At 36.3% G+C, this 27,222-nt stretch overlaps 2 protein-coding genes and 1 long non-coding RNA gene across 3 annotated transcripts; 2 read left to right on the top strand and 1 right to left on the bottom strand.

Annotated features, from left to right (window-relative positions):
* Nucleotides 1-281: 281 nt before the first annotated feature.
* LOC114530609 (sarcolemmal membrane-associated protein-like) lies at nt 282-11,755 on the top strand. The gene is made up of 31 exons (XM_028552198.1): nt 282-590; nt 1,843-1,996; nt 2,090-2,169; nt 2,399-2,455; nt 2,922-3,017; nt 3,150-3,221; nt 3,620-3,697; nt 3,791-3,853; nt 4,310-4,408; nt 4,906-4,980; nt 5,074-5,148; nt 5,345-5,402; nt 5,586-5,660; nt 5,886-5,936; nt 6,015-6,077; nt 6,256-6,312; nt 6,401-6,463; nt 7,477-7,548; nt 7,681-7,731; nt 8,114-8,164; nt 8,237-8,341; nt 8,418-8,462; nt 8,640-8,693; nt 8,834-8,887; nt 9,009-9,071; nt 9,174-9,236; nt 9,309-9,455; nt 9,746-9,821; nt 10,055-10,154; nt 10,345-10,443; nt 10,672-11,755. The coding sequence occupies exons 1-31, from the start codon at nt 405-407 to the stop codon at nt 10,777-10,779; spliced, it is 2,490 nt and encodes an 829-aa protein (XP_028407999.1). The 5' UTR covers nt 282-404; the 3' UTR covers nt 10,780-11,755.
* On the bottom strand, nt 11,743-14,599 carry LOC114530610. Its single transcript, XM_028552199.1, has 7 exons — nt 14,271-14,599; nt 13,823-13,929; nt 13,646-13,726; nt 13,460-13,555; nt 13,221-13,286; nt 12,700-12,803; nt 11,743-12,360 (listed from the first exon to the last, which is right to left on the bottom strand). The coding sequence occupies exons 1-7, from the start codon at nt 14,497-14,499 to the stop codon at nt 11,907-11,909; spliced, it is 1,137 nt and encodes a 378-aa protein (XP_028408000.1). The 5' UTR covers nt 14,500-14,599; the 3' UTR covers nt 11,743-11,906.
* Nucleotides 14,600-20,371: 5,772 nt separating this feature from the next.
* Nucleotides 20,372-27,167, top strand: LOC114530652. The gene is made up of 3 exons (XR_003687776.1): nt 20,372-20,506; nt 21,517-21,613; nt 27,083-27,167. It is a non-coding gene; the product is annotated as an uncharacterized LOC114530652 (long non-coding RNA).
* Nucleotides 27,168-27,222: the final 55 nt, after the last annotated feature.

Here is a 27,222-nt window from a genome sequence, read left to right as displayed (position 1 = left end):
ATTATAGAAAAGAGACAGGAGAGTTTTTTTAGATGGCTGAAGTAGATTGCTTGAGTGTTGTATTTTAATTTCGTCCTTCCAATTGTTTTCCTGCTATTTGGTGACCTTTTAATACTATAAACTATTAACATAGATACTATGTCCAGTGTCCACAACCTCTTCCACAATCCAGTCATTAGTCCAGTGATATTACCTCGTACCCAGGTTCCAGTGCACCTCACTTAGAGAGTAGTAACTGTCGAAGTTTTCCGAAAGCGTCCATCTAGCGTATGAGAAATTGTCCCCTATTTGACGAAGCGGGCGCCATATTTATCCGTCGAGCCACTTCTTGTTGTTTATTGCCCAATATTTATGCAAAATGGCAGTTTGAAACGGATATAAGATGCAAAAATGACAAGAAAGCGATGGCTGTGGCGATATTCACCCCTCGTCCAAACTCGCAGGACTTTCAAGAAAGGCGAATTCAACTCACAGAGTCCGTAAAGATCGGCCGTTCCGTGGCGAAGGTTAAATCTGCCGCCAACAATCTTATTTTCGACTGCAAAGTTTTGTCAAGAAATCATGCTATCATTTGGTATGAGGGAGGAAAGGTTAGACAATTTGCATACCTTTAGATACCATTAGAATTTTGAATATTCTCTGTATAATGCACAACACAAAGTTCGCAACTAAGAAAGATTTCGATTAAAGTTCAAAATTTAATATTTACTAGAAAAGACGGGTATAAAATTACAATACTATAAACAAGTTTATATTGTCTATTATCCTTCTTAATTCTTGTCACTTAAATGAACAACGAACCTATAGATTTTTTTTGTTCTTATGTAGTTAAATTTTGGCGATTTATAATATAGATTCAGCTAAAAATAATTTTGGAATTCGTGGTTGAAAATGGACTAAATAATTGACAGTTTGGTTATTGAACTGTCAAAATTAGCGAATTATTTGGTCACGGTTAAGTACTGATAACTCGGAACTTTCGTATTAGGCGAAATGTTGCTTCAAAATTCGATGTAGTAGAGATATTGCGAGTAGACTGATATTAACGATTGTTTGGCATTATTTCATAATAATGGTGCTGTGTGTTTATAAAGCAGGTTTGGGCAAAACATCGGGTGTATATCTTTAATTGCTGTTTTTATAAAAGGAAATACACTCAAGGTGGATATCTGTACAGTACATATTAAATCCATAATTGGACGAAGACATCAAGCTATTAGAAAACGTGTTGTTTTTTATACTACTATAAGAGGAAACTAGAAAGCCAATTCACACTACACCCCCTCCCCCTAACTCCCCCACTGTTTAATACAGTACACTAGCAGTAAATGTTGAAAATATTAATGAAAAAATGATGAATGCAAGCACAAAATATACTTGCTTCACTCAATATGAAGTTTGGAAAAATTAGGCTTGGCAGATTTCTGTTTTAGTATATAATGTAAGATCTGACCATTTGTGATCAATTGCTTAAGTTATTTAACTGGACAGATAATTACATTCTGCCAAATATTCTGAAGTTGTTCCTGAGTTTGCAAACTTGTTTGGGAACTTGCAAATGTTCAAATGCTGGAATGTATGAAGTTTCCAAAAAGTAGCGATAAATTCAAGTGCTTGAACTTGGCAGTGGCATAGCCAGCTTGACGATTTAGTCATGCTATGCAAATTTTATGTTATCATTATTCATTTCTTTAGAAATTCATTGTTTTCACAGTCAATGAACACCAAAATATTAGCATAGCATGACTAAATTGTCAGGCTGGCTATGCCACTGAAACTTGGCTAATCTGTAACTTTGAAAAAGTGATTGGCTTTTTGAATTTTTCTGCTCTCATTTTATAGTTCTTTCTGCAAGATACAAAGAGTAGTAATGGCACATTCATAAACAATGTTCGTCTCAGCAAAGGCGCCGAAGAAAGTGATCCAAAGGAAATATTTTCTGGTGATATTGTGCAGTTTGGAGTAGAAGTTGTTGAAAATTCTAAACGAGGAGCAGGTACAGTGTAATTATATGCAGAGATTATACAAGTTATATGCGTTATTTTCAGTGTTTAATTACTATGATGTTTAACATAGAGTCTTTTTTTAGTAACCCATGGGTGTATAATAGCCACCTTGACACTATTTGGTCCTGATGGTAGTGAAGCTACTCCAGGTTCACCCTCAGGGGTATGTTCTATTATATACATGACTTATATTTATGAATACTTGCTGATGATTCCTTTCATGTGACAATGATTAGCAGGTAATCCTGTTGATTAATCCTATTAATCTCTGTTAAAATTATATTGGCTTAAATGCATCAGTTTAGAAAATAGATATTGATTATACTGTTTAATTTACTTTGTTGTGCTGGTATGACATGTAATAATTGGATGAATTGCTATTATTAATATAGACAGGTGGTGGAGTTGTTCAGTCATATGAACTCTGGCAGCTTTCACAGTACATCCAGGTAAGAACTGTTACTATTTACGACATCTGGACAATTAATGTTACATTATCACAGTATTAGTGCCTTAATTACGTTATGGAAAAGGCCAACATGACAATGGTAGATCATCTGTTTTTCTTCCTTGCAAAATGGCTTATTTTGAAACATAAATTGTAGTTGCCAAGCTTGGATTCGATTATTCATAGATACCAATGCAATATAGGTGTACACATGCATTCTCAAAGTTGAAACATCTCAGTGCAATTGTAGGCTTATTTCAAAGACAAACATTTCCTGTAAGATATTTTCAAATATTTCTTAGCAACAGTAATATAAGTACATTGGAACCTTCCACCTTCCTGCTATTTTGATCAAATCTTTCATAATTTTCCGTATCTATAACAATTTTCTAGAACTCTATAAAAGGTTTCCCCATTCACATTGTGATAAGATTGTTAGCATATGTCTTTTGCAATAATTTTTATAGGATGCTTTACATCGTGAACAAATCCTTGAAAATAAAATAGTGACACTACAGCGGATCATTGCTGATGCACAAACCACCACTGGGGAGACTTTTGAGGTTATTTTCACTAAATTGTACTTTACTGTCTGATAATCCTGTGCAGCAGTTATTCATTTCTTTGAATATCTTGTTTTGGTGTCAGATTTAAATATTTGAACCAATACAATCTCATATTTGTCATTATATCAGAGCATCATTCAAGAGGATAAACTCTTAACAAGATTGGAGACTCTTGAAAACCACTTAGATGTTGTCACAAAGGTAGGTAACTTAAGTGGTTGGTTTAGTCAAATTCATGCATACTTAAATAGTCTTAGTTACAACTTGTATATTGTCTGTCTGACAACAAATACTTATTGGGTAAATTTGGGGTGCTGTGTGAGTGGCAAGCATAGGAAATATAAATAAAGGAGCACCAGTAGCAAAATGTTGTCGACTGCAGTTATAAGCCACATGCAGTAATATTTTGTTACATTTGATTACAGTAATGAAGTGGCAATTAAAGCAGGATGTTTTTATTATTTTTAAATCTCTCACTGTTGACCAATGTTTGCAAAAGTGCAAGCTTTCATGCACTCCGGTATATATCCACCACTACTTACTAGGATTATCCCAGGCCTAAAACAGTGTTTCTTGACATGTCATTTTTGTGTGTTTAGAACTGTACAGAAGATGAGTTAAAACAAGAAATTTCAAGACTCCATGATGACAAGAACAAATATGAAATGGCTGCGAAAGTAAGAAACTTTCCCGATCATTTTTACCAAAGTTGTTCATAATTCATTTTACCAACATTCATGACTATATCTTGATGATATTACCTCTTTCAGGAAGGACTACGGAGAATAACTGAGGAAAAGTTGAAAGCAATTGAGAAAATTTCACAGCTTGAAGTAAGTAATCACTTGTCAAACATAACATGTGACATGTGCTGTTGCTGATTTTATTGTTGAACAGATAGAGTTGCTAGTAAGGAGAAGCATCATTAAAAACACAATTTCAGCAAGATTCTGTTCTGTTTTCTTATTTCATCAAGCTCTAATTGTTAATCCAAATGTTTGGTGCATGGCTATATTGTTTATGATTAGGAATGGTATTCTTAAAATAATTTGTCAACAACACTTGTTTGATTAATCTTCCAATGTTTGGTGCATTGCTATGATCATAAACATTATGATTATGAGTTTTATTATTTATATAGCTACTTTGAACATAATTTTCTTACTGCCTGGTTCCTATTAGGGTACCTATTGTAAGTTGTAACCTGAATAAGTGCATTTATTTAAGCATACAAAAGGAAATTTTTTATAAAACCAACTGAAGTCACCACCTGCATGTGTAATTTGCAGAAATCGTACAGCAATGCTGAAGACGAATGTAGTCATTATCAATCTCTTTATGAAAGAGCTCAGGAGGAACTGGAAGATTTGGCTGCAAAACATGCGCAGGTAATACATAAAGTGTAAAAGGAAACAAATGAAAATAGCTGGATGTAAACTGTAATATATACCATGACGACTGCAAGCTAGTCAAAACGCATATTGTATAAATCTACAATGTTGTTTCGAGTTACTTTTTACTTGTGTTTATAATTTATTATTATTATTGTGTTTATAACTTTGGCTTAAATTTCGATGCGCATCTCATTGCGAAAACAAGTTTCGTATTTTTTGGAAGAGAACAAAATGGCAGGGGTCCGCCGCATCTTTTGATTAATACGTTCTGTATGATTGTATTTCATTCTGCGACATGTACTTAGATGTCGGGACTAACTCTTTATTCTACATACTGTACAAAGTCGGTATTTCATGTTGCCGAGACCCATATCATAAACACTTCTGTCTCTTGTTTAGCATACGAGGAATATCGTGTTATAAAATCAATGTAATGATCGTTAGTTATTTCGCACCATCGTGAGTTTTTTTTTCAATTTCACTTTCACTAGAGGCTGGAAGAAATGAAAACTCTGAGAGAACAACTAGAAAAGTCCGAACGAAGACATGCCGCCGCTGATGAGCAGGTAATATTCATATTTCCAACTTCTTGCAAAGACCGGGACTCTTGTTTTAAATATAACAATATTCACAAGAGCCGCGTTTTCTTTTTTTTCTAGATGAATAAAGAGCGTGAAAGTACTAATGAAAAGCTGAATGTCGCATCTAAGAAAGAACAAGAATATATTTCTCGGGTAGGTTTTTCAAATGACAAATTCGCAAGAAGTGCAAAGGAATCGTTGCATGATTATAATGAAGCTGTTAAAAACGTTCTCTGGTTGTAAATATGTATTTATTATAAGCTTAAAAGCTTCATTATGTTCAATTTTGGTCGCGTTTTCAGCATCTTTAAATGTTTGTTGATTGTTTCTTCTCCCTTCCTGTATATAGTTGGAATCACTGCAAGCAGAATGTGATTTTCGAAAAGAACAGCTGGTTGCAATGCGCGGTGAGTCTCAACAGCGATCTTTTTTGAGCCGCTCTGTTTCGCAGGGTTTCGCAATATGAACTGCAGTCTGCTTGGCTGTTCCTGGGCATGGTGGAGTGCATGTCCATGGAAACCGCTGTAGAGGAAGAGTTTACTGAATGACTCGGTCAAATGTAATTAAGTTATATATCATTTTAATTGTAGCTCAAATGGAGAAACGGACCGAAGAAATGTCGAAGAAAAAGGTTCATCAAAACCACAAACAAAATGTTAACAAAGGTACAGAGTAAAAAGTTGTTCGTTAACTGGCCAGTGCTGCTCTGTTAAAAACATCGTGGATTGCAGTTATTAGTGTAAAAACAGGGGGGGGGAGATAGGGTCTCTTGTGCATAGCTTCTTGACATCGAGCCTTGAATGATTTGCCAATGTTGTTAAAAGTGTCATGTGGTTATATATATTGTGGTAGGTTGTTCCCCCTCTTATAATGTGTAAATGTCATCTTAGAAAACTCGGACGATGTATCGCTGGTCGAAGAAACGATACAAGTTCTAAAAGGTAGTCCAGTCTTTCAACCGGTCTGTATAACCTTTTAGTCTATACGGTATGTTTCATGTACTCTTTTTCTATATCAAGAAAAACTACAACGATTACATGACGAATCGAAAACGAAACAAGAAAATGTCAATCGACTTAAAGGTTAGTATGTATATCCAGTGTTTCACCACAAGAATTCATAAAATTGGTTTAGATGAAGATCCTTAGACCTTCCTAAGAAATTCTTACATGAAGTTTCCTTATTTTTGATAACCCATCTTAAGAATACCCTGCTGTTTACTCATGCGCTTCTTATGTTAATCATGATTGTATGCTCCAGGCAAGCTCGATGAATACGAGAACAAAGATGACGAGACAGAACTACCTTCTTTGAAAAGTTAGTAAATTTTTTTAAAAAAATGTGTTTCGTGCTCGTTTCCTGCGTGACGTGTTCAAGGTGATATATGAGCGTTTTACTTGTATAGATGAACTATCGAACTCTGAGCAGGATCTAAAATATGTTCAAGAAGAGATTGGGGAATTAGAAGGTATTGTTAAATATTTGATCCAACAGAATGCCTTTCTCTCCTTTCATAAAGTTTGGGGTGTATCCCTTGACACCAGGTGGACCAGAAACCCCCCTTGGAGGGTTCAGGGGGGTTATTGTCGTAATGGGGGTTAGGATGTTATCTCCAACCTATATCTCCCACCTTCCTTTGCACTTCACCAGTTACTGCACCCCGGGTAAGAGGTGCAAATTGCTGTAACTAGTCTCATGTCTAACTCTAGTTTGTATTACTATTCCTCACCGGGTGTTACTTCACTAAATTCTGTGTAAAAATAATTGGTTAATGTTAATAGAAATAGTTGCTTTAAAAAGCCGTTTCGCAGCCGACTCTGAATTACACGGTAAAATATTTACAAATCATGTAACAGCCTATATTGCTAGATTAAGTATAACAACTATAATATCAAGCCACCTATAGAAATAATACTACCCTATATCGCTAGATTAAGTATGACAACCACAATATCAAGCCACCTAAGAAATAAAATACATTTACAGTAAAAAAATTTTCAAATGGTTACCTCTGTCAGCTGTAGATGGCTTTGTTATACTATCTTAGATCATAAATACATTCAGACATATAGCATAAAGAGAATTATAACCATAGTCGAAGGATTTCACTCACTAATATATATATTCTTGGCATGCTGAACATCTACGACCTGCAAGTGATCTTAATTGCTCACATAAGAGCCTCCTCATATATGGAGGCGCCGGTAATATAATCCGTAAAGCCCGCTTCTGAACTCACTGCAAGACTCAATCAAGTTTGCCTTTGCAAACTAGTTAAACCTGACTATTGAAGTGGAGAATGCTTACTCCGAACAGAATCGAATTAATGAACAATAGACGAGATTTCTTCAATTGCCTTAATGCGTGGCGACGAGAGTCGACCTTTATAAGAATGTGATCAATATGAGGGTTCCATGAGGTTTTCTGAAAGTTGTGTGATTCTAGCAATATTGTGATCAAGGCTTGTCTTGTATATTCTAGAGCAATTAATGTCTTGTCATCTAAAAGCAATCGATAATCTGGATAATTCCGATCACAGCAACAGTCTTATTGGTAAGAAAGGAAGAATTGCAATGTATATTACAGTGCAGATACTAGGAGTATATAAAGTTCAGTATAATATGGTAAAATGCAGAGCAATACATAAAATACGGGCCTTCTAATTTACCTGTGGTTTCGTTTCAGTAAATAAAGAAAGTCATGAATGCAATACAGAACTTTCAAATCATTTGGAATGTGAGTATTATACCTATGTGTATGTCTTTGACCATGTGAAGTTTATAGTATAAATTAACAAACATTATAGCTTGATTATAACGACGTCGTCTAAACGCTCACTCGCTATTACTGAGTTAAAGAGCCATTCTTCAATCAGTGGTAAGATTATGAGCTTTTAAGCTCTTACCAAAATTGGCTATACAATGAGTGTTGAGTGCACGTGATCGTTCTGAAGGCACAGTCTCCTGTCTTTTGTTTATCACATCACTAGGACGGAGAGAAATTTGAGATTATTCGCAGCCTTCTTATCCGTAAATTTTGAGGCGGCAAAACGTACGTCTGTTTTGAGCCGAGATGTCGATGTACTCAAATTGAGTTTGTCATTCACGTTACGTTCTAGATGCCGAAACAAACACAAATTACGACGTCGATATGCTGGATGACTTAGAAGGTAAGGAATAATTATCGATTGTAAACAATGGCTACGCTCGTGAGTGAAGTAAGTGATCGATTTCCCTTGCAGCTGAGCTTCAAAATATTAAAAATCAACTCTGCCGATACAGTGGCAAACCGGACAGGGAAGAACTACCATTGGGTCATTCAAATGATAATGAAGGTCGAAGAAGTGGTATGTTAATTTCTCTGGGATTTTTTCAACATTTTCCTCGAGAGAACATAGTAAACCTTTTTTCCAAATCTTGCAGAACTGATTTTGCTGAAGTGTATGCGACATATACAGTTTATTAAGGGTATTGTCTCTTAGCTATTATAGTCCTAAGGCGCTCATATATTAAATATTTTGTTGATGTCAAAGGCATTAATTAACAGGTGTTGATGTGTTATATGACATGTAAACAAGCAGGCTTTATTGTCTTACGTGCTTGTGCAAATCATTTGCCGGTGTTACAGATTAGTTTCTATTCCAGATGAGATGGCTTGTTACAAAGAACTAGTTTCCAGTCGCAATTACACAATTACAGGTATGTCGACTAAGTCTACTGCATCATCCTGCATCTTGGAGATAAACAGGAACGTCTTTACCTCTTTATATTGTAAATGGCAGCTAATTTTGTACTTTGTGTTTCTGTCAAAAGTTTGTGATAATTTTGTGTTTCTTTAGCATTGTCAGATGGTCAAAATGATTCAGGGGAACAGACCATAGAAGAGCTTCGAGGTGAGAGAACGTAGGCTATGGAGTAACAAAGTGATATACGTGTAGTAGCTATAACAGTGTTTGCGAAAGAAGGAAAGTAATTGTACACTCTCCAGTAACTTTAATTTTCCAAATATGTTAGATCAACTACGAACAGCTGAAAGCAAAGCATCTGAAGTTAAACAAGAAATTTTTGCTCTTCGGGGTAAACGATTGCTGCTTCTTCATATTGTCTCTAACATCGACAGTCTGATATTGCAGATTGCAGATTCGGAATGTACACTAAATGTAGTCAATATCTTTTTAGACAAGTTGCTGGAAGAACAGGAAACTGCTCGAGGTCGCGAGGAAACCATCGCCCAGTTACACCGTAAGTTAATTGCCGGGCCTTGTTATTTTTTGGTTTTGTTTGCAGCAGGCATGAATTGTCATCATATTTCAGAACAAATGGAGGAGCTTACACGAAGTAGAAGTCTGACTGAACTCGAGAAGACCACTGAACATCGTGTTGCAGAGTCAGCAAAGAGCACAGCGAAACACATGCAGAAACAGGCGGCAATTAGCGCTGAGAAAGCATCGAAAAATAAAGGTACAGAATGTGGGACAGCTATACTTTATCTACTATGACTTGATTATAAGAGGGGGAAACGATGCTTTCAGGGTGGTTTAACCACGCCTGTTTTACCCTGGTCTCGTTTGTTTCGCATTCGGCCACCCCCGGAAGAAAGTAAGCCGCAGCGTTAGTTTAACCAGATTTAGCTTACAATCCCTCCCAACATTGAGATAAATGTGCAACATAGTTCACGTAAATAAGACCTTGGTGATCTGGTGAGATTTTGTGCATGTGCATATAACTACTTTAATCATGTGTAATTGCAGTTAAACTGAGAACGTTACAAGAAGAAAACAAATTTCTGCTTCAAAAAGTACAGACATTGGAAAGCGAATTGAAATGGTAATTGCCTTGGTCTCGTATATTTTTATACAGTTAGTGACTAGTGTTCTTCAATAAGGTTTGATGTTTGTGTCTGCTTGAAAGACTTTTTATGGAATCACGATGATAATAAAACTCCAGGATACGGTTATGTGAAATCCTAACAACTTTCTCACGACACGTTTTCAGTTAGATTGTGTTTAATTTGAAACCATCGATTTTTATTTTGTAACCATTCGATCTGCTATTTCTAGGTCGAAAAAGGAGAAAAAGCGTCTAACATCTGAAAGAGAGAAACGTGACCCTACTCAATTCAATCACAAAAACAGCTCGACCAACGTTGTTTCCAGACAGGTGGGAAATTTATTTTGACATGAAGTTATATGGTTAATATAATAATGCCGTTTTTCTGTATATAGTCTGCAGTATAGACGAGACTGTGTGTTTAATCACAATATAAACTCTTGAAAAATGGAAGTGGTTGTTTGCACTATGTCCGGTGGTAATTTTTATTATTTTTTAATAAACTTAATTTATATTGTAGGTTTCGCAAGAGCATGTAACAAATGCTGTAGAAGATCTTTCTCAAAATAAAGATAGCGCAAAAAGAATCGATGTTCTTGATGAGCAAAACTCGAGACTGGTGAGAAATAACCTTCAAATCTTTAAATTCCCCAAAGAAATTTACTTTATGCAAGTGAACTTTGCTTGGCTGTCCTTACGGCTTACCCTGGGGTTATCTGCGCATGAGCGGAAACTATCCTTTACTGAAGTAAACCTAGCCCAGGGATGAAAGAGTTATCCAGTTCGAGAATTTACAATACCAATTATTTATTACTTATTCAGTATTTTTCCATTCTCTTTCATTTAGAAATATTTCCTACTTCCCGTATTCTTTTTTCTTCTGGCAATGCTTGTATCCTTTGCATTTGGCATAATTGGCTCATCCCAAGATGACAGCAGTCAAAACAGCGAATAGTGACCCTCCGTGTTGTATTGCTCAGCGATACTGTAACGTGTATCTTAACATCTCTATCCGAAGTGTTCAAATGATCGCTATCTTCCTTTCTCTTACCATACCACTCTTTCCTATATCACCCTGCATGGTGTCTGTAATGTTAAGATACACATTAAAGACTGAAACATATATTTATGCCTACTGCCCAGGAAAGTCAGTAAAACTGACAGTTACGAATGATCATCAGGGCTCATTATAATGGCCGACAGGTCTCACGTTTACCTCGATTAAAATCTTTTATGACCGCAAGAATATTGAAAAAGTTATATTAGTGCAAAAAAGTAGTTTCGAGAAATAGCTGCTATTTTTGTATTATGTATTGTAACAAGACGTTAGCAATCGCAGACGGTATAATCGGGTAGCGTTATCTAGAGTCCGTGTTTTCTAAGAAATCATCGTGTGTGCGGAAGTATATCGACACAATGAAAGCTCACCGGAGGCTAGATGTTCGAAAAATGAATAATGAAAAAGCACAATTTGAAATTTAAAATTTGAAGGGTTGATTGAAAATGTTGTCGCTCAAAGTTGTCGGTGAGGTGAAAAAAGTACCAATTTTGGACGGCCATTGTCTTTCAATCAGCCGTTACATTGAGTCCGGACCATTTGCCAAAAATCACAACGAGGCTATCACTGTAAATATAGCGTTTACTACATACGATTACAGGGCTTAAACTGGGAGTATTTAGGATTTGTTACATACAATATTTCAAACTTATCAAGTTTGTACAAGTTATTTAATTGTAATCATATATGACATTGATATTATTTTTGAAATTGTACATTATGAAATAGGTGAACTTTACAAAATGCCGCTCATAAAATTCCGAAAGTTGTTCAGTGTTTTTGGAAGAGTAGAATTAGCTAGAGGGAGCGTCTCGCTGGTAGGTTTTGTTTTTATAAGTGAGATGTGAATAGGGATGTTAAAAAATGTATGGTTCTTTACTAATTAAATAATGATTTGAAATCATGCTCATTATTTGCTTCTTATACACATAGAAGTGCGGCAGCAATTCGTGAAAAACCTAGGGTGACAAACCATAGTTGCTATCAGAATGTGTTTGCACCTGAAAAGTTCAACGGCTCACATTTTATACCACCGATTCAGGCAGGTATCTCAAAGCTCTTCGTGATCTCTGCAGCTGATTGTGATAATAATGTTGACTTGCCATAACAGGCCTGAAGTTCTCTTTCTCGCGACTCAACTCAAAGTGATTCTCTAGCGATACATGACCGTCACATGCACACTGAGTTTTAAGTTTGTTCACGTTGACTTGCATGAACAAGTCAGGTGTCGTATTCGAGTGTGTCACAGGTGATATTGGCTTCTCTTCCATAATGACGTCTTCCATGTCCCGCGTGTACAACGTGTGGGATTTCGTGCAAGGCATCTTCCTTTTTCGGACTCTGTACATCGCTGCTGTGGAGCCTGTGGATGAGGGAGTCTCAGAGCTATCCGTAGAGCATGATGGGATATCCGTTTTGTGACGGCGAGTGCCGGTTATGTGATGTGGTTTTTGTCGTTGAATTTCTTCGTTTAGTTTTCTGATTAACGGTAAATAATGTTACATGAATACCCTCGCGTGAATAAATACATACATAATACAATTTACTTTATATTGAGTATGCAGTCAACGGCTGCTATTTCTTTCTGATCTTGAAATACGGAAAAAAACCTAGGAATAGTGTGAAGAAGAAATCTATTTCGAAATTGCTATAATCTTCAACTTCGCATTTCATTTTAGTACCATATTTCACAGTAGAAATAGTTACCAAAGTTTCACAGTAGAAATATTAAAGAAACAAGTACACTGAAAAGCATAATAAAATGCATCGTATGTCGATTGACGGATCGTACGTGTGTTTTCTGCTGACAAACCTTACCGTCTTTTTCGTTCGTCCCACTGTACAAAGAGAAATGCCAAAATGAAAAGGAAGATGAACAATGCAGGCAGCAATGTTTGATAGATTGCTTCTGAACGAGAAATCTGAAATGTGTACATAATGTCAGCATCTTTTCACCACCGTGACCGTGTAAACCATACAATTATGTAAACAATTTATTGCTATTCGATAAATTAGCCGTGTCTGAGGAAGAGTCAAATAAATATGTAACTAAAAAATAGGCCGAAGATTCTGTTTAGCGTCAGCGGGTCAGACTTTCTCACCAATGATAATTGCTACCATACCTGTTCCGAGGCCATAGGCAGCCCAGCATGCAAGATTGTTTAATCGTAAGGTTATAATTGGTCTTTGTATCAGACTATCAGCGTATATTTAATGGCTGTTACAATGCATGCCGTATACCTTACGAATCAACCTTGTTTGTTGGGCTCCCTATGCACAGAACTTTGCATTTTGCTGTAAAGCCTTTATAAGAGCCTATATATATATATAGGTCTCACCTTGTATTCTCTAAACACGTCCTCTGTGTATTCTGGATCATAAAAACATGCATATTTTTCACCTATCTAGACGAAGAAAATAATCCAGATGATAAGGTTTTTAGTATACAGATGAGAATAAATTTAGTTAATGTGTCAGAATTCAGCATGCAGTTAGGTAGGTTCATGCCTACATGGCTTTAAAGAGTCCCACCTGCTGACTGCATGCTTATATAATACAAAACTGGCCATTCACTTACTCTTCCATATTTCTCGTGATATTTTTCCAGACAACTTCGAGAACTTGAACACTTGGTTTTGGTAAATAAACTTCCTTTTTCAAAAGTATATGAACACTATATAAAGAGATTTGAGAAAAAAAAACATGTCATTTGTAAATTACCATTAAACTGCATGCAAGTTTTTAAAAGGCACAAACACATTACCTTGGCACAGTGAAAAAGTGTTTGTTCGTTTTCCATTAAAACAGACAACTTTATCCCTTTGGTTGTCGTGTTGTATTTGACCTACATGGCATTTTTCGAACGAAGAAAATCATCAAGAAATCAACACTAAATTTGGGAATTGGGATAGGCCATAAAATGTGTATATATTCAGTATACCATGATTTGATAACACGGAGAAAACCGCTCTGTCTTTAAGCTGCAACTTCCTTTCTTTAATATGTCAACTTTTTGAACGGTACACTCGGTCTTCTCAAAGTTCAAACCTGCAGTCATCAGAAATGAGTCATCAGAAATATGTAAATGTTTGTCGGGCACGCCTACCAACATTTGCTATTCTAGTCAAATCACTGATGTTCCGTTTCAGACTCTGCATGTGTGACCTTTCCTTGCTGTTCTGGTGTCCCTTGGGCTTGGATAAAAAAACATGCATGCAGATATACCGAATAAATGAACAATACCCTTCCTTTCTTTCTTTCAATGATGGTTATAGCGACCAAATTCGTGTTACCAGGATCAAGAAACCGGCCAGAAAGCATGTGCACCACCTGCTACCATCGCATAAACTACTAATATTTGTTCTATAAAATATTTCCTTATGGCTTACCTCTTTGATGTGGAACTGTAACATACAAAACAATAAACACCAACATAACAGCAACCCCAATAAAACACGGTACACAAAAACACAACGGACATTTCAGTTTGTCTGCTACATTCTCTCGTAAAATCTCGCGCTCGCTCAAACGAGAACGGCGAAATTTCGTTGTATCTTGTTTGTTGATATTGGAACGATTTGTCGTTAGATAAGACTTAAGGCTTAGAAACCTTGGCATTTTTACCTAGAATATGTAGACGAAATCCTTCAAGGTTCAATATATCATCTCGTACACTACCAAGAGTCAGAACAAAAATAGTTATTGTTCGTTAGTTTGTTGTCCAATGTTGCCGGATAAAGGTTTGAATTTCAACGGATATAAACTTGAATTTTTGCAGTGTATAGCAAATATAATAAAGCTCATTTAATGCAAAAGTAAATAGAAGGGCAAACACCGGCGAAAGACAAATAAGTTCAATGGCAATGATTTTCGTTCCGCATAACTACAGGAGGTCTCTATCACCCTATGCGCTTATGTAATGTTCTGCGGTCAATGTTTTTCAAGTTTGCAATGTTTTGCATAATCTTTTACAGCTAGAGAACGGTATTGTGATCTAATGTCATATCTACCGTCATCTGGTGTTGTCTATTGTAATCTATCTATTCAGTCATAATTGCGGGAACCACAACTCCGAATAAGGTTCAACGTTTCGACTTCCTGATGATGACTATCTATTCATCTACCATTAGTTATACTATTCTGCTTTTTTTAATCGAGTATATCTAGAGCTATTGGAGCCATGCCTTCCAGGGAGGTGTGAAGGATAATTTCCCCTGAAAGAAATGACTGCGGGGGGCTTTGCAAGAATCTTAGTTTTATAAAAAAGACATTCTCCAGTTTGCAGTGAGCCGTTTCTTCTGATGTTTCCCGAGATTCCAGCATATAAAAACTTTCAGCTGAAAAAAGCAAGCGCGCAAGGGTGCTTGGGGTGGTTTTGTTTAGCGAGGAAGCTAAATTTGTCAAAACCACCCCAAGCACCCCCGCGCGCTCACGTTTTTTTTAGCTCACTTCTATACAATAACTGAATGCAACATAATTTTTTACTATTAAAGCGCCTGGGTACGAGGCTGTATAAAGTATAATTCAACTTTCAAAAAGAACTTTTGAGTTCAATGGTATCAAGTTGTATCCATTACCTCATCAAATGTGAAATGGTTTAATTCTATTCGACAGCCCAGTTGCCCCAGTCCTTTCCCGCTGAGCAGTGAGCACAGCCTGGTCCCAGGCCTTGCAAGCGAGCGCTGTGAACCGCCCATAGATTTTTTCACAGGTTGTTCAGGTTGTATAATTTTTGTACAATCGCACAACATAAACAAGACTATTTGAAGTTATTTTCGGATCCATTGCAGTGGAGCAAACTTAAAACTCTTTGTTGGTTTCATTTATAAAACTAAAAACTCGTGCATTGATGGAATGGATGGTATTTTATATTGAGAATCAAGCGTAATTTAATCATGGCTTCTACTCGTGTGTTAAGGCGAGAATATACGGGCAGACTGTCTTTAAAGACCACCGATCACAGCATAAAAACTTCACTGTTGCCAAAATTTTCTGCAAAGGCTTTGCCAAAAGATTCTCCCAAAACAGAGTTGACGATCTTTGACAATGAACAATTTCTTGTTGAACTTGGCAATGTTCTGTCTTCAAATGAATGTGCTGAAATAATCAGGAATACAGAAAATTGTCTGTTCGAAGATATCAGTGATAAATATCGATTTGGCAGGCAGAGGAGTAGTTTGAGATTATTAGCACTGGACAAGGTCTTGGCAGAAAATCTTTGGCAAAGTATTAACCAGGTGTTATTTGATGAAATCAAAGATAAAGGAGTTTCCATACAGCCACTTGGTTTTGATGTGACCAGAGGAGTTTGGGATCTGGATGGATTGAATGAAGCAATGAGAGTCAACAAATATTCAGGAAAAACAAAGGGTTTTTTTGGTCCACATAAGGATGCCCAATTCTGTCCCAATGGTGATGAGCGTTCGATAATGACTTTGCTGATTTATCTCAATGAGAATTTCAAGGGTGGTGAAACTTGTTTTTACTTTCCAAAAGATTCAACAGTTTGCTCTAAAGGGGAGACAATTGAACAGGAAATCAAGTTGCATGGTGGACTGAACAAAGGGTACAAATGTGTGCAAATTGTCCCAAAAGTTGGACATGCAGTGTTAAGCAGTCAGAACATTTTGCATGAAGCTCTACCAGTCTGCAATGGCTCAAAATACATCTTGAAAACAGATGTGGTTGTGAAACGCAGTGTAAAGGAATTTGGATTTGCTGTGACAGAGCTGGAGAAGAAAGATTACATGACATGCTTGAGTTACTTCAGACAAGCACAGCAGCAAGAATTAGATGGAAATTTTAATGTGGCAAGTGATCTCTATGAGAAAGCATTGTCAATTCGTTATTGCTACCCCATTACAACCAGTGGAACACCAAATGATAGCATTAACACTAGTGGTTACACCCAATTTCCTTCAGAAGTATGGGTACATCTCTTTGATTTTCTATCAGTATATGATGTACAAAATGTTGTGTATGCATACCCAGAGTTGAGTTTAGTTATGGCCACTTGGGAACAAAGACGAAGGAACTCTGCTGTTAATTTATTGAAATCCAATGTTGGTTTCTTACCAAAGATCCGATATCAAAAGGGAGTGATAACTTCATTTGAGTTTCCAGATGCAGAATTCTTTAAAGAAAAAATGGTAGACTGCTGTCGTGTAGCTGCAATGTACACATTCTTTCTTCTTGGCCATTCACCACAAGATAATGTCTACACAGTTAGATATAATCCTGATACTCAAGAAGTTTGTATTGTTGCCCTAGAAATGCTTCTTACTGATGTGTTCTATGGTCGGAGATGTTATGGATCAGTTTACAATGTCAGACAACAAGATCCAACAAGAAGAGATCCCAAAAAAGATTTTGAAGCCAGTGTTGATAGGGATTATATGTTGTTGAAGCATGGAGCAGAGTTTACTGGAGTGGGCCTTTCTGATAGCTTTCATACAAAAAGTATGGTCCATATAACATTACAGGATGACGATAGTAGCAATCTTAGTAGTGATGAGTATATTGATTATGGTGATGATTCCAATGATATTGGTGCTTGTGATAACAATGATAGTATCAATGATAATATTAATCATCATAGTGTTGATGCTGATGATACTGGTGATGCTGATGATACTGGTGATGCTGATGATACTGGTGATGATGATGGTGATGATGATGGTGATGATGGTGATGATGATGATGGTGATGATGATAATAGTAGTAGCGATGATGGTTATGGTGAGTCAGCCAGGAGAAAGACTGGAGTCTATTATGACAATCTTTTGCCATTTTATGGTGAAGTTGATAGAAATTTTTCAATTAATCAAGTTATCCACTTTTTACTTGTGTGTGCAGACAACAATAATGCACTATTTCAGGCCGAGGATTCTGAATTGGATGAAATATTTGATGATGACAATGAACGCTTGTATAAGGACATTGTTGGCAAATATTTTAACACAATGGAAGAAGAAGCCAACTATGGATCATGTTGTACACTTGTATCAAAGTTGAACACTCCTCTGACTTTTCAACGAGGTGAAGTATGTGTCTGTTTTATGAAGGATGGCACTGACGATGCAGCAGATAAACTAGCAAATAACTGCTCAACAGAATTTTTTAATCACCTTGTGTTTGATTTTCAAAAATCACAAATGAATGTAGAAATAAAAGAAGATAAATCAGAAAAGCAATTATGGGATGAATCTCAACACCCAGAGTCTTGTGACTTGGCAATTCAAGATGACATGGCTAGCATTGGGTGTACTGGTAAAATGGTTTTGGCTAATGTCAATATCGAGCCACTCTTGTCCTCAGATACATCATTCAATCATGCTTCTTGTCAGTGTGGACACCCACGTTTTGAGCTACAACAGTTTTACAGCCTTAAACATTATTTGCACTTGACAACGTTGACATTAATTGCAAAGGAAAAAGATGGGAAGATGATTGTTTGGACTGTCTATAATGGAATTGTTGCCCTTTAGGGCATGTTACAAAACTAAAGCAATAAACAATACTGCATTTAGGGAGATATAAGTTAATGCATCTTAATTTAGGCAAGGTTTGCATTCTCGAAACTTTAGAAGAGAAACTATTAAGAAATTCTGTAGCATATTCCACCTAATTATTCATATTATGTTGAATTACTGCAATTGGCACTTGTAGTTTAGAGCTTTCACTCCTATTTTAACATAGGTTACCTGAATTATATTGAATATATACCTGACCTAGTATTAATTGGTATTTTTTTTACCACTATGCTGCTGGTTGAAAAATAGTCAAACCTTTTTTATTGTTTGATTACCCGATGAAAAAGTTTTTACACGAATCTCACAAATCGATTTTTAGCTGAAGAATTATAAATCCGAAGTTTGTCGCTATAAGCATGATGTACTTCATATCATGTGAAATCAAATTCAATAATCGCTATAACTTTGCTCGCATTTGTGTTGTTTCACAGTGGCGTAGGAAGGGGGGGGGGCACTGGGTGCACGTGCCCCCCCAAGATTTTTCAAGAGACTAAAAGTGCCCTTTTTGTGAAAAAAAATGCCTTTTTGGGAAGCGAAAAGAAACAAAAAAGTATCTACTATTTCCCAATAATCCTTAAATTGAGAGGGATTTGCGGCCATTTCAGAGACCTATATCTCAAAATTTTCTCGGGGGAGCATGCCCTAACCCTATATCTCAAAATTTTCTCGGGGGAGCATGCCCTAACGAAAAATGCTCTGCGGTCGGCGCTCCCTGAATCAAACCGTCCTTTTATTAACTATTTTAACCGTCATTTTTATTAACCAAAAGTGCCCCTAGAAGCTGGTGCCCCCCAACCTCTGGATGCTTCCTACGCCCTTGTTGTTTCATAATATTCCCTTTTAGGCCGTTTTGGACTTGATGTCTTCGTTCTTCGTGTGACGTCATAACGTGGGATACGAATAGTTAGACTAGTAAGACTACACTACACCAGTGGGTCACCAGTGGATGACACATCCAGTGGATGACACATCCAGTGGATACACACGTACCACAAAAAAGTCCTATCCATCTAAGTTTATGACGTCACTCGGTGGATATGACATTCTCACATGGTTATTAGCCAATAAGAGGCAGTAATTTTTTTAAAATAAATAATCTTAATTTCATGTTGGCTCACCGGTATAATATTAGTTTGGATAAAAGTCATAAAACTGGAAAGTGCCACCTATGGCCCGCTAAACTTGCTAAATTCATACCGTAAAAAATTTCGATACATTGCAAGCAATGCCAAACTGCCAATGGCGTGGCCAGGCTGTATTTATTCAAGATGGCTCAGGGTGTTCACGGGCATACTCCACCATGGAAATATTGATTGCAGAGATGCGATTAGTTCAGTCTGCCTCTTGGGGATAATACTTTCGTTAGAAATTGCGCGTTTTTGGAAATGCTATTTGAGATCAAAACCGTGAAAATAGTCTTGGACCATTTGCCGATGACATACGCTGTGCGCAGTTACCTTTTTGGGTTTAAAGTTTAGGCTTCAAACGCGCTAGTATACAAAAAATTTGGACCAAGGAAAGTGGTTCGTTGCTGCGAGAGGCATTTAGGGTACCAAACTACCAAAGTCACTACAATAACTCACTACATGTATGTGTATATGTCAAGAAGCTGTAATATGTAAAAGTACTCGAAGGAATATAGTTCGTCAAGACGACCAACCATATCAAAATGTAAATGCTTTTAAAATATGGGCAGAAAAATGTCGAAACTTAAGTAATCGGCGTCATTGCTACAGAGCTTCGGTGTTGTTAAAAACGGGCAAATACAGTCGCCTGAAAAGAGCTTGGGTGTATTTAATTCTAAAATATTTTTACATCGTTTTTACATCATGAATATAATTCGGTTCAACGTAATTATGCAATCGGTATGAGCAACACTGTTAAATCATCGAAATATTCAGCTGGCCAATAATGCAACTGTTTGTTTTGCTTGGAGCATTTTCTCATTGGCTGGATAAAATATATGATTTTGTTATTTAAATTAGCTTGCAAGCAATTGACGCTTTGACAATGTGCTGGGGGAAAGAAATGAATGAAAATTTACAAGCTAAACCAGAATCAATTGTTCGCTGCAATTAAGTCGTTAATTAAAGGTATGATGTGTTAAAATGTTGCAAATATGTATAAATAAAACAAATATCAGCGGTATATGCGGAAATAATAGAGTTTAATGTGTGTCAGTAAATTATTTCAAAAGTATAACTACACTACCGTTTGGTACCTGCAAAGTTTGTCGCTTTATTGCCTATATAGTTCATGCAATATGTTGTTCTCGATCAAGTAACAAAGCTTGAAACTAAATCTGAATTATTTGGAAGAGTTAGCTATTGAGTTGATTCATAAGTAAGAAATGGCCTAGTTGATTCATAAGTAAAAAACTAGTTTCATGCGGCTAGACAATAAATGTTAATAAGAGTAGTATGTATGCTACCTCGAACATAAAACGCTAGTTATGAGTGTTATTATAGTTGGAAACATAATTCCTTCAAATTTCTTATCCATTCTAGACTATATTCCCTGTTCTTTAAACATAAGTATCATTCACTATAAAAGCTAAACGGACTTATATTAGTTATCTCTGTTAAAAGGCAACCGTCTACTGGATAAGAAAACTTAATACAAAACGCTCCCTGACATTACAAAGATTTGTTGAAAGGTCTAGTGAAGCCATGCATTCGTTTAATTCATCCATTGTTACATTAAATGCAGATAGATATATAACCAAACAAACTTGTTTAATGATTACGGATTTTAAAGCTATCAATATTAAGAGTCTTGTCTTATTGATTCAGTCAAAGGACGTCGACTGAATTGGACATCATTGTTAGTCCAAATAGAGTAAGATCTGCCCTTAACTTCTGACACGTAGGGAAAATCTTGCTATGTTTGGTAGAAGTGAAGCACGTCGCTTTTTTAAGCTAGCTAAGTAACATTTTACTAGAAAGTATATTGCAGGTAAAAGATAACTCAATATAGAAAACGTTTGTATTTTTTACCAGAGAATGTTCCTCGATCTTTCCATGTTTATCAATCACCTCTTCTTGATAATAAAGATATACTGTCAGCTTAGTATATTGATAAATTAAATCCATTTCTCGCTCAGTAGGAAAAGAATGTCTTCAAGTGAAGAGGATCCTCCATCCATATTGGTGGCAACACGTGTGGACGAGTTCGATGGACCTTTACCGCAAAAAAGCGCTGTAAGTTGAATATTGTGGATTTAAACCATTGTCTTGGAAGTATGGTACTGGGTAACTTAAACTAATATGTCATATTGTTCATTTCATATACTTAATTCATTTAATTGAACAAAAAGTTTCCTAAAATCGTGCCTAATTTAAACTTTAAATTTGACCGGTCCAATTGCGGGCCGCGGTCTTGTCCTGGGTACAAGGCATTGCCTTTCAAATAAGAAATTTGAAGTAATTATGAATTTTTATGAAATTGTTGTTGATTCGCATTCGTAAACACCTCGAAATTTACACTAAAACTTCCGCTCAGTCAATATTGACTTGTAATCACATCGCCTTTGGCGACTAAATGTTAAGTATTCAAGAAGCACTTTTTATGTGAAATGGGATTAAAACATTCATGAAAACAAGTGGGTGTGGTATTCCTAGCTCGTTTACATACTGTGACGTAAATTGATCAAATTATACGATTAACGCACGATAAAATCACCGGACGGAAAACATTAGTTGCATGCTAAATAAGCGGCAAAGGGGAATGATAGAGTGCGCCTGGACATGAATGTAAACGATTCTTTCAACATTGTTAATATTCTGGGTCGGGTTATATGAGGCAAGTGACAGAACTACTCAAAAATACAAAATGTACTTTCTTGGTGAATTTCCACCGACCTTTAAAACCGCACCTAAATAATTGCAGCAAGGGTCAGCATGCCAGACCATCCCCAATTTTGAAACAGACTTAGGGTAATGTTACACCATGGACTATCCACGCTTACACGAAACAACTTTCAACATCAACTCGTAACGCAACAATGTTTTGAAAAAGGTTACGCGTCGAATATGATATATATATATATATATATATATATATATATATATATATGTATATATATATATATATATATATATATATGCCAGACCATCCCTAATTTTGAAACAGACTTAGGGTAATGTTACACCATGGACTATCCACGCTTACACGCGAAACAACTTTCAACATCAACTCGTAACGCAACAATGTTTTGAAAAAGGTTACGCGTCGAATATGATATATATATAATATATATATATTATATATATATATATATATATATATAATATATTATATATATATATATATATATATATATTATATATATATATAAACTAGTTTGTAACACAGAAATTGTTTTGGAAGCAAGCTGAAAGTTTATAAACAGTTTTTATTCCACACAACACTGTTGTTTAGATTTTTGCTTATTGTCGCGTTGCGAGTTGATGTTGAAAGTTTCGTGTGACATTAGTCATTACTTTTAGTTTAATGATTTCCCGCCCTATGTGACTGCGCATGTGAACTACCCGCGATGTTTCGGCATACTTCCCCCACCCGGATTTAATTTCTTCCGATTTTTATATTCGTGAAAAACGCTATGCATGCTGCTGGTCCACGCACTGGGGGTTAGCATTTGCTACGCTGCTTAAAACGTTGGCAGGCAGCGGCTGTAAAACGATAGCCGGCTTATAATACGCGGGAAGTCTTTTGAAATAGTTTGATATATGTTCAATTACGTGACCCTGCATGATAATTAAATTCCTTCCCTTCTCGTTATTTCTCCGATGTAAATATAAAACCAGCAGACCAGAGCAGGCGCAGCTTGAGTTAATTTGATCCCCCTAAGATGTAGAATCATGTATAGAAAATACAGACAGAATACAGTTACAGAATATTTACGTAATACCATTTTTGGGCAATTACGTTATAATTGCCACTAATTGTTAGTGTTTATGCAATCTGATTCGCCGTTAACGCCTGTTCCAAAACATATGCAACTCACAGAAAGGTGTCGGTTCAATGAAACGCCTTTTCCTTTCAATAATTCCAGTCGCTTCTAGCATCTATTCAAAATCATTGCTTCGTATTTCATTATTTGATTTAAAATACGTCCATTTCTAAAAACATGTAATTTAGGTCAAGTTATCATGTCATTGTTACAAATAATTGATGTCGCGATGACCTAGGGTTACAGTATTGATACAGAAGGTTTCTTTTTGTTATGAATAAAAGAGTAAATATTTATTGTGCACTCGTGTTTCTTTCGACGTTAGATAAGTATACTAAGCTGTGTAATTTATAATAGGACTGATTATCTTATGAGTTTATATAAGATTGTAAAAATATATACTTACCACAAACGGTGCTGGGGTCGTTTCGTCAGTGCATGAGATTTCGACACTAATATAATGTGTTCGGGGTATTGCCCTTGTAACGCACAGATGCCAGTGGCTCATTGTGTTTATAATGGTTTTACATTGCCTTGATGCATGCAATCTCGATTTTTGACCGGTGTATGTAGTGCTCTCGGATTACAATTGACAAATATTTGCAATCTCGTAACGTTCCACGCCCCAGGATTATTTATTTTTGTGATGAAACAAGTTAACTTAATTGCCGCCTCATAAATATACATTTGTATGAAAAAACAGATTGAAAAAATAGAGCATTGTGCCAAGGCAGATAATAATTTTAATTAATTTTATAAGTTTTTATCTTATATGAAACTGATTTCTGTATGTTTTAGACTGATTGTCTGACAGTGGAAAATATTTAAATTCACTGTTGCACAACATGGTCGAATTAAGTTATTCACGTCACTTGTCAACAAAAGATTGATAGATTTTGCAGGCAATCGAGAAAATTATATAAGCCATAGAGTTGCGAATAGTTTTATCAGACTACCAGACAAGTTGTGGTTGGCATTTTACCGACTTCTCGTGTATCTTTTTGGAATATGCGTTCGAAGAAATTTACTGCATAAAAAAAATCTTTAGTTTTTGAGGAATCTCTGAAATCATGTGATTTTAAGCTATAATTTTAACATTTTACATTGCATATATATTAAGTTATCGTTCTATCTATTTTTACACACAGGTCTCACATTGATAGCAGTTTTGTGTTAAAATATTGACATTTCAATGTCTTAAGAACGCAAAAGATTTCGAAAAAAATCTGCATTTCGAATCTTTACAGAAGGGCCCTGCTAGGATCTTTAAGACAGCGCACTCTGCTGTCTATATTGGCGTGTTGGTCTCCGTCATACACATGCATTAAACTGCACCGAATATAGAAGGCGACAACGACGCTGCATGTCGATAATACCAGTGACACCAAGGGAAATATCATCACTGTATTATACACAGAGTATAGGATTGTTGGTCACACAACAAAATAAGCAGAACCTTATAACCCTTTACTACTATAAAGTTCTAAAAGAAGGACAGTTTTGATCGGCTAAACGACAAAAACAAAGTAATTAGTACAAATTGGTATAGTTTCATCAGACCAAGTTGATTAATCGAGACAAATTGCGTCGCACTGAAACGATGCATTCTTTATCGATAATATATATTTCTATCATCTCTACCGCACGTTAACACAATAATCTGATACTGTGGTGTTACATCCTTTGCGTCATCACATTGCATGCATGACGCGTATATCGTGCATGATGAGGGTGAAGTAAATGAGGGTGGAGTTGTGTTTCCAGAACTGAAAATCTAATTTTCAAGAGTTGTAAGTCTAGACTAGACTCTAGTAGCCTGAAGAGTCATGAGTTGAAACGAGATGTACACGAAACCCTTTCTTTTTACATTTTCATCCATTCATTCATCATGAATTATTGAAATACTTATCCAGGTGCTGAACAGGCTCTCCGATGAGTACCTAATCTAACCTTTCAAACAAATATACCTCGCATAAAAAAATAGAGAGAGCAGATGGAATTATGGAAAACCTGGCATAGAAAATTCCGAGTCACTCCGTTCGCCGCTATATTGATCGACCTTTTAGCTAGATTTCTATGCATGGCAGTCATTCAGATTTAATATTCATTATTGAACATAGATGGTTATATGGTTAAATGCATAAAAATCCATAAATAGTAACGCTCTATATTCAGTCTCTTGGAGCATCACTAGTATTTTTTTTTAAATTCACAGTCGATATCACCACTTTAGGGAAATTGTTGTCTTCTTAACATATATAGGTGGCCCCAACATGACGTCAAAGCGCCCATGTTGGTGTACAATTTCAAAGTTTCACTGTTAATTATCAGACAATGAAATTTATAGATTTTCGTTTCGGGGCGTACACCACGGCGGACGTAGACGCGGGTGAAAACCATCTATGTACAAATAAAGTCAGATGAATCAGATCTAAACTTGAACGGTCGGCCACAAAAACAGTGGAAACCGTCCAGCTCACGATGAGAGCATGTCTGGAATGCGGAATAGGAAAAGCCAGTACCTCCTTCATCTAGGGACATCATATAATATTTCTTGATACGATATTTCTTGATATGACACAACATGTGCCACCACAAGAATTTTAGAGTGTCGTGTTTGTGGTTGGACATTCACCAGAAAAGTTTTTTTGATAGGCATGTCCGGAACTCACTTGAATGCTCACGGTCACGGAAACTGCTTCAGATAATGTTGACAAGAAATATTTTGTAGTCTATTCGATTTTTTTGGAAGAAAGATATATAGTGGTAAATTTCCATGGTGCACAGTATATGATTAGATGGAATAACCTGCTGAAAATGTGTCCTTGACCAGAACATTGACGTAGTTTAGTAAGAAAACGTTCTTCTGTTATATGTGCAAGAAAAGCTAGCAAATTAAAAGAAAAATGCATGCATAATACGCCTCCGCTTTCAAGCAGAACGCTGAACATGCCTTTGACTTTGAAGGAATGCTGCATTTACTTGGCAGTACTAATGTAACGAATACTGACTTACTTTAACTTAGGTATCAATCCTAACTACGCTTACTATTCAACCTCAACGAGTTGCGTCATTTGAGGCTAGATAAGCTGCGGATCTTTACTGTAGGATTAGCTATATAGACTAGCATATGAAACAATGTCAAAGTTTTTTGAAGGCGTCAAGTAGGCGGCCTTGAACTTTAGTTCCAGTACTTGTTATAAAGTCCTTAGCCACCCCAAAAAAACTTAGAATATGAATACATCTGATCTTTAGTAAACGAAAAATCAATTTAGACACAACATGTCAATTTTAGTTTAAAAGACGTCGTCCATTGGGTGTGTCAATATTTGAGTATCCAACCATGGATCCAACGTAGCCGTAGGGTTATGCGCCAAAAACTATTTCACAAAAGCATTTTTAGGTACATCTAATATCAGCGTTTGTATGTTTTAGCACGTTTGAAACGTCTGGGAATATTTATGTCCTCATGAACGGAGGAACGAGCGGTATTCTGCATTCCTAAATTAAGTTCGGATTTAATTGACTAAACCACAACAAGATGTTTCTAGAAGTCCAGAACAACCGTATATGCATGCACTCTCCTTGACCCTTTATTGACCGGATATGACGTCCGTCCACATCCGGCGGTTAGCCTAAAATCATATCTCGCAAGTCGCAAAACGCAACAGAAAAAAATTGATTTAATTTACAATCTCACTTGTTTAAACCATTTTAGAAGAAGCGTAGCCAGTCCAAAAAGAGCCGCCGTCGTAGCTCGTCGAAGAAGCGCAGTTTTGAAAACCAGATAAAAGGCAGACAGGTAAGGAACTCGCGTGTGAATAGTTTCAATACCAAGGGAGGGGTGGTTGGGTGCAT

Source organism: Dendronephthya gigantea, unplaced genomic scaffold (genome assembly GCF_004324835.1).
Source record: "Dendronephthya gigantea isolate DGI-Jeju-01 unplaced genomic scaffold, DenGig_1.0 000064F, whole genome shotgun sequence".
NCBI lineage: Eukaryota > Metazoa > Cnidaria > Anthozoa > Malacalcyonacea > Nephtheidae > Dendronephthya > Dendronephthya gigantea.
This window is presented reverse-complemented; position numbering and strand designations above follow the sequence as displayed.